This window comes from Camelina sativa, chromosome 13 (assembly GCF_000633955.1).
Source record: "Camelina sativa cultivar DH55 chromosome 13, Cs, whole genome shotgun sequence".
Classification (NCBI taxonomy): domain Eukaryota; kingdom Viridiplantae; phylum Streptophyta; class Magnoliopsida; order Brassicales; family Brassicaceae; genus Camelina; species Camelina sativa.
Window position 1 is genome coordinate 23,114,886 of NC_025697.1, and position 8,202 is coordinate 23,123,087.

The following is an 8,202-nucleotide window of genomic DNA, read 5'->3' on the forward strand; positions in this document are numbered from 1 at the left end:
GAGGATTTGATGGGATTTAGAAAATTTGGAATTTTGATAGATTTTAGGGGAGTTGATATGATTTATGGTAAAATTCTTTCAAATCCCACCTAAAACCATGAGATTTATATTTCTGTATTTTTAACTAAACAAATCCTCTAAAATCCTCCCGAATCCCTAAAACTTATTAAAATCCAAATCCACAAACTGTTTTGAATAACAGTGGATTTCAAAGTAGATTTTTAAATCATCAGTTGAATAACAGTGGATTTCATGAGACTTTTTAAAATCCATGATTGAATAACATAGGATTTGTAACTTTTACACAAATCACTAAAAATGTCAAGTTGAATACACCTCCTAAAAGTTGCATAGAAACTTGAAAACATCATATATTATGAAACAAAAAAACTTCTCTAAAACATCTTATATTTTGATATGAAGGGAGTATTAAGTTTTGATTTTGGAAAACAAGATTTCCCATCCTAATAAATTTCCAAAACAATAGGAATTACTCCCTTTAACATAAGTATTAATTTATAATTAATTTTATGAAATTTCCAATTTTACAAAACAATATGAATTAATTCTATAAGCAGAATATCTAGTTTATTTGAAATCTAAGATATTTATTCATACTTTTTTCCTTTTCTTTTTCAGGGACATACCAAAGAATTTCCCAACCTTTTTTCGGTAAATAAGATTTAGGGGGTGTTATTCAACAAAGGTTTTTAATTGATTTAAAATATTAGTGGATTTCAGAGTCCAATGGTTTTGTAAATGCTTTGAATGTGGATTTGGATGTCATTAGTGGATTTGAAAAGCTTTACTCATGGTTTTGAAAGTCATTTACTAGTGGACTTTTTATTTTATTTTTGAAAGTAAAAAAAAAAATTATAACTTATCCATAAATTATGTTGTGAATTAAAACCAAATAATTAAACTAATGCAACTGTTTAATTACGTTACATTACCTTAGTTGGTAATGCAACTGTTAAATTACATTACGCCCACCTACCGTAGTCCATTGCAATTCTTGGGCTCTTTGAGTAAACTTGATTGTCCTTTCTCCCTGGGTCCTTTGAGAGGATTCATCATCCATCTCGTTACCATATACTCCCATGCCGAAGGCAGCAAATTGATTGCTTACTAAAGCTTTAATGACGGGACAGTTATCGTGGCTGGAGAAGAGGACGACGACGATGACGACAACGATGACGATGATGATGACGATGATGATGACGATGATGAGGACGATGATGATGATAATGATAATGACGATGAAGATGACGACGATGACAATGACAAATTGATTTTATTGGGAGAGATACTTATGAGAAGAGAGATGAAATACTCAAAAATTGTTAGAATTGTGTTTGTTTATGTTTTGGATGTAAAATACGTTAAAATCTAAAGTGAAACAAACTCCATTGGAAATAGAATAACATCGATTTTACGAGTGCTTTAAAATCATCTAACAAATGTTAAATCTAATAAGAGTAGATTTTATTGTACTTTTTAAAATATCTAATTGAATAACGCTGAATTTTGAAATACACCCAACTCCATTAAAATCCAAAGTTGAATAACTTAGATTTGTTGGTTGTTCAAAAAAAAAAAAAGATTTAGCTTTGTTCAACGCGTTATAAATTCTTTAATTAAGAGTTTGGTGATTTGTTCTTTGTAATATATGCAACTGTGAACTGACCAACTAATATTTGTTGCCCTAGAAATTGAGTTTATCAATACCCATTTTATTGGTAATGATACATTCGCGATCAATTTGTGTTATTGTTCTCATTTACCTTTCCTGACTGCATTTTTGCAAACTTATCTTCATAATCAAAATGTTCGGTTGAGAAGCCAAAAAAAAATATATATATTTAATTAAGAAATATTTTTAATTCAATAATCACATAGGTTATTTAGAAGAAAAAAAATGGAAAAAGAAGGTTATATCGTATAAGCATGTTAAACTTAAAAAAATCGTCTAACCTCTAATATCATAAACTAAGGATAAAAAAAGGGTCATTGTTTTTTTAACTACAAAACTAAAGATGTGATATGGAAAGGTAAAAAGCAGAGATCGGGTCGTGAACACAAAAGGAGTTTTGAAAAAAAAAGGAAAAGAGTAAATAAAAAGAACAAACTTGTGGACACTCGAGGAAAATGGGAACGCAGAGATTTGAACCTGTCATAATAAGTTGCCAAAAAGAAAGAAAAAAAATGGACGTGACATAACAATTAACAATATAACTTTTGAATAATATCTAATATTAATTCATCAAATTCACGATGACTGTAAGATGGGCTTGAAAAGCACAGTGAGTTAAAGATGAGTGAACTAAAAATATGGTTTCGATTTTACGCTTTCATATGAGATTTCTACATTTAAGTTACGGTTACTTCGAAAAAACATCGAAGAAAGAAAAATACTAGTCACTCGTTTAAAACGAACGCTCATTCGAAAACATTGAGATTGTGAAGCACAATATTAAAAAGTTTAAACTTATTTAATTTTCAGAAGACTCGTAACAAAATTAAAATCAAAAATATCATTGAATCGGAAGATTGCAAAACATAAGACGAATTCTTATATTTTATTATATATATATATATATATGACTAAAATGATAAAACCAAATGAGTGAGATACTGCATGAAGACGCCATATGTCTGACCAACACGATGAGCTGTTGTCGATGAACTCACCATATGCCAAGACACGTTATTACCGACAAAACATTTTGTATAGTCAAATGTCATTAATTAATATCCACAGATCCAATAAAAAAAGTAAATATCATAAGTAGTTGTAAATTATAAATACTGTACTTATAATTTCTCGCTTATGCCTATTGATTTTATTATTATTACACCAGACTCAACAGTTTAGTCGAGACGACGACGAGACTCAAACACTAACATTTTAGAAGAAAAAGAAAAAAAAGATTACACAATTCTAATTTCTCTTAATAACATTTCAAACTTTAAAAAAAAAACACAAAGATTAATAGAAATAAAACACATTTATAAGACAAAACTAAACTTAGACATCAACTTTACAAGTTGAAGGAGCGAGAAGAGGAACTTGTCCGTTAGAAGATCGAGTAAATCTCAACCACACATCACACGTGGCATAAAATCCATACCGTCCAGTCTTAATCGCACCAGCTTTCCAACGTAGCCTCCCTAAAACCACCACCCTCATCAAAACGACACCGTAAGCTTCATCACTCTTCAAACCGTTAGCCACCTCCGGCGAAACCGGTACACCGTTACCACCCATCACCGGAGCTATCACCACCGTAGATTTATGTCCCAAACGCAACGGAGGAAGCGGAAGCGGCGGCGTTATGATTTGATTTTTGTACGTCACGTACATGGAGAGCTTGTCGTAGTAAATGGAGACTCTCCGGTTAGGGTTTCTCGCCAAAACGCTGAACTGAACAGAGGTTGTGATCAACGGCGGCGCCGTGAAGTTGAGGTCGTAGATAGCGGCTCCGACGACGGTGAGACGTGGTTTGTGTGGACGGTAGACGAGCCAGAGGATCAAAGCGATGATACCTAGTAAGACGAGGATGGTGAAGATCGCACCGCAGATTGCACGGCGAGCGTCTCCGCCGCCACCTCCGCCTTCTTTTGAGGAAGATTCCGGCGTGGAAGAAGCGGAGGGAGCATTCTTGTGTTCTGCTTTGGCTGCTGCTTGCTCTGCTTTTGCTTCTCCTTCGCCCATAGCTATATATATGTGTTTGTATAGGTATGTGTGTGTATATATATGAGAATAAGAGGATTTAGAGTTTGGTGAAGAGTGAACTTCACTAAGTAGGAGGAAGAGAAGAAAGATAAAGTAGTAGATGTAAGATTTTGTCTTGATTTGTTTTTTTTTTGTAAGTTAATACTAAAGAGCCTTAAACACTCTTCTAGAGTACATTTTATTAATTGTTTATAACTTAGAAAGCTTGGAGTCGTAATTATGTGTTCGTCTTACTTTTGAGATGCTAATCTTTTTTTTTTTGTAAAGAAGCCGTAAAATTTGATATGGGTTAAGTAAGATTTATGGGATTTGGTTTACTGTTTACATTAAGGTTTTTATAATATATTGATACAGCTAGAAACTAGAAAGAAGTACTTTCGAAAGAATCCAAATCTCGGTGCAACCGTTCACGTGACGGATCTGATGACTATAATGATAATCAATTTTTATATATTTAAATGTGAATCTATTGGCTACTACACAGTACATACTATTTATACGATTGACTTTTTTGGTGACNCGGAGGAAGCGGAAGCGGCGGCGTTATGATTTGATTTTTGTACGTCACGTACATGGAGAGCTTGTCGTAGTAAATGGAGACTCTCCGGTTAGGGTTTCTCGCCAAAACGCTGAACTGAACAGAGGTTGTGATCAACGGCGGCGCCGTGAAGTTGAGGTCGTAGATGGCGGCTCCGACGACGGTGAGACGTGGTTTGTGTGGACGGTAGACGAGCCAGAGGATCAAAGCGATGATACCTAGTAAGACGAGGATGGTGAAGATCGCACCGCAGATTGCACGGCGAGCGTCTCCGCCGCCACCTCCGCCTTCTTTTGAGGAAGATTCCGGCGTGGAAGAAGCGGAGGGAGCATTCTTGTGTTCTGCTTTGGCTGCTGCTTGCTCTGCTTTTGCTTCTCCTTCGCCCATAGCTATATATATGTGTTTGTATAGGTATGTGTGTGTATATATATGAGAATAAGAGGATTTAGAGTTTGGTGAAGAGTGAACTTCACTAAGTAGGAGGAAGAGAAGAAAGATAAAGTAGTAGATGTAAGATTTTGTCTTGATTTGTTTTTTTTTTGTAAGTTAATACTAAAGAGCCTTAAACACTCTTCTAGAGTACATTTTATTAATTGTTTATAACTTAGAAAGCTTGGAGTCGTAATTATGTGTTCGTCTTACTTTTGAGATGCTAATCTTTTTTTTTTTGTAAAGAAGCCGTAAAATTTGATATGGGTTAAGTAAGATTTATGGGATTTGGTTTACTGTTTACATTAAGGTTTTTATAATATATTGATACAGCTAGAAACTAGAAAGAAGTACTTTCGAAAGAATCCAAATCTCGGTGCAACCGTTCACGTGACGGATCTGATGACTATAATGATAATCAATTTTTATATATTTAAATGTGAATCTATTGGCTACTACACAGTACATACTATTTATACGATTGACTTTTTTGGTGACTACTATGGTATTTGTGCAATGTGATAACTATAACTTTTTTGTCCGTGTGTTAATCAGAATGTAAAAAACTATACTACAAAAGGTTGCGGTTTTTTGGAAAAAAAAAAAAAAGGTTGCGGTTTGTGAAAGGCATGGTATGTAATGTTGCATTGCGTGCCATATTATTTGTATTTTTGTTCGGTTGTGGCTATGAGTTTAGTATGTTATTGGCGCTAAGTAATTTTCCCAATGAAGCTACCATACCTCACAATTATTTTTATCAACTGTAGTTTAGAATAAAGCCATTAACTACATACATCTATCGAAGGTACAATAAATGAATTGGGTACCACAAGATTTGCAAAATTATTTCATAGCTAGGTTTAGAAAAGTACAACAGCCTTTTTTTTTTTTTCTTATGTCCACATCTCCAACAATATTCCTGAACAAAATTCCATATAATTTAAAACAAAATACGGTACATAAAAATGTATAGTATATAGTTTTTTTAGTAAACATCCAAATTACATAATTATCACATATAAAAAGAACCTGTTATTTAAAAGACACTAACCGAGGCACCGCACCGACACTGTAGTCACCGACAGAGATAAGTCATAGAGTCTGCTGCTGCTACTACCTTCTCTTTCCTTATTGGGCCTATATTAATACTCCCATTAATAAATGTTAAAGCCCATTATTAATTGGGCTTGCATAATTTTAGCCTAAATATTCGATTTCTGCTAGACTGAATCATCATCTCTCATTTCTAACGGCCGATTTATTAAAAACCCCGACCAAATGCTTCGCCGGCCGGTCTACGACTGCTCCGCCGCTGTTCGCTACCTGACTCCTCCGTTGTTGACGTTTTCACGTTTTCTATTATCTTCTTCATCTGAACACGAAGCTCGAGAGCCGATGATATCGAATCGGAACCCTAAATCTCCAATCGGATCTCCGACTCGGGTACAAAAGCTCATAGCTTCGCAATCGGATCCTCTCCTCGCCAAAGAGATTTTCGATTACGCTTCACAGCAGCCTAATTTTCGCCATTCTCAATCTTCTCATCTCATCCTCATCCTCAAACTCGGCCGTTCTCGATACTTCAGTCTCATCGACGATGTTCTCGCCAAGCACAGATCGAGTGGATACCCAGTGACCGGAGAACTCTTCACATGTCTGATCAAAGTCTACGCAGAAGCGAAGTTACCGGAGAAAGTTTTAAGTACGTTTTACAAAATGTTGGAGTTCAATTTCACGCCGCAGCCAAGACATCTGAATCGGATCCTAGAGGTTCTCGTAAGCCATAGGGGTTATCTTCGGAAAGCGTTTGATCTATTCAAGAGTTCGCGTCTTCACGGAGTGATGCCTAACACGAGAAGTTACAACATTTTGATGCACGCTTTTTGTTTGAATGATGATTTGAGTATTGCATACCTACTGTTTGGTAAAATGCTTGAGAGAGATGTTGTCCCTGATGTGGAGTCTTATAAGATTCTGATACAAGGGTTTTCTAGGAAAGGACAAGTGAATGGTGCTATGGAATTACTGGAAGATATGCTGAATAAAGGTTTCGTGCCTGATAGGTTGAGTTACACAACATTGTTGAACAGTTTGTGTAGGAAGACGCAGCTCAGAGAGGCTTATAAGCTTCTATGTAGGATGAAGTTAAAAGGTTGCAATCCGGATATTGTTCATTACAACACGATGATTCTCGGCTTTTGTAGAGAAGGTGGCGCTATGGATGCTAGGAAAGTTCTTGATGATATGTCGGGTAACGGCTGCGCGGCTAATCTGATCTCGTGTAGGACATTGATTGGAGGACTCTGTGATCAAGGGATGTATGATGAAGGGAAGAAGTATCTCATACAGATGATATCGAAAGGGTTTTCTCCTCATTTTTCGATTTCGAATAGTTTGGTAAAAGGGTTTTGCAGCTCCGGGAAAGTCGAAGAAGCATGTGATTAGGAACGGAGAAACATTGCATTCAGACACTTGGGAGATGATAATTCCATTAATCTGTAAAGAAGATGAGTCGGAGAAGATCAAACGCTTTCTTGAAGATGCTACTAAAGAAGAGATAGGCGGTGATACCAGAATCGTCGATGCGGGTGTCGGATTAGGATCTTACCTCTCTAGTAAGCTACAAATGAAACGCAAAAATGTTAGAGAGAGAGGAAGAGACATACATTTTTATCAATAGGTCCCTGAGCTGATGTAGAAAGAAGAGAGAAACGTTGAAATCTCAAAACTTTCTTAAGAAAGTCTCGTGGTCTTCGTTATTGGGCCTAACTTGGGCTTTAACATGAGTTTAAGTCCATTTTGCTTCATATCAGATTCTGATTAATTATAGGAAGTGAGGGTGGCGACTAGGGATCAGATCTGAGTTTCGCTTAAAATGCCGGAGATCGAACAAGACGATGCGGCGGCGGAGACGGTGGATTCGTCCACCGTTAAATTCGGAACACCGGAAGCGTTGAAGTATGTACGATCACTGACTGACGTTGGAGCGATGACGCGACTTCTTCACGAATGTATCGCTTACCAGCGAAGCCTAGACTCAGATCTCGACGCGCTTCTATCGCAGCGTACGGAGCTGGATCGGAGTCTCGTTCAGCTACAGAGATCCGCGGAGATTCTTGATATCGTGAAAGCGGATGCGGATCACATGTTGGGAAATGTTCGATCGACTTGTGATCTCGCGGATCAGGTCAGTGGGAAGGTGCGAGAGCTCGATCTCGCCCAGTCTCGTGTGAATGTTACTCTTTCCCGCATAGACGCGATTGTCGAGCGAGGGAATTGCATCGAAGGCGTGAAGACGGCTTTGGAATCGGAGGATTACGAGTCCGCTGCGAAGTTCGTACAGAGGTTTCTCCAGATCGATTCGCAGTACAAGGATTCTTCTGGTTCTGATCAGAGAGAGCAGCTTCTTGCTTCGAAGAAGCAGCTTGAAGGTATTGTGAATAAGAAGCTCTCAGCGGCGATTAACCAGAGAGATCATCCTACAATTTTGAGATTCGTG

The 8,202-nt window shown here is 36.9% G+C and overlaps 3 protein-coding genes and 1 pseudogene across 3 annotated transcripts in view; 2 read left to right on the plus strand and 2 right to left on the minus strand.

Annotated features, from left to right (window-relative positions):
• Nucleotides 2,800-3,876, minus strand: LOC104737639 (NDR1/HIN1-like protein 12). The gene has a single exon (XM_010457858.2). The coding sequence runs from the start codon at nt 3,713-3,715 to the stop codon at nt 3,029-3,031; it is 687 nt and encodes a 228-aa protein (XP_010456160.1). The 5' UTR covers nt 3,716-3,876; the 3' UTR covers nt 2,800-3,028.
• On the minus strand, nt 4,227-4,826 carry LOC109125036 (NDR1/HIN1-like protein 12). Its single transcript, XM_019234632.1, has one exon. It carries the CDS (start codon nt 4,659-4,661, stop codon nt 4,227-4,229), a length of 435 nt encoding a protein of 144 aa, XP_019090177.1. The 5' UTR covers nt 4,662-4,826.
• On the plus strand, nt 5,942-7,401 carry LOC109125201 (annotated as a pseudogene).
• The window catches only part of LOC109128408 (pentatricopeptide repeat-containing protein At4g01400, mitochondrial-like), a 1,657-nt gene continuing 1,033 nt past the window's right edge, over nt 7,579-8,202 (plus strand). Inside the window, exon 1 of the mRNA XM_019234633.1 lies at nt 7,579-8,199. Coding sequence (XP_019090178.1) covers nt 7,579-8,199 — 621 coding nt within the window. The remainder of the gene's footprint in view (nt 8,200-8,202) is intronic.

Coding starts and splice junctions, on each gene's coding strand:
- LOC104737639 (XM_010457858.2), bottom strand. CDS start 3,715: ATGGGCGAAGGAGAAGCAAAAGCAGAGCAAGCAGCAGCCAAAGCAGAA.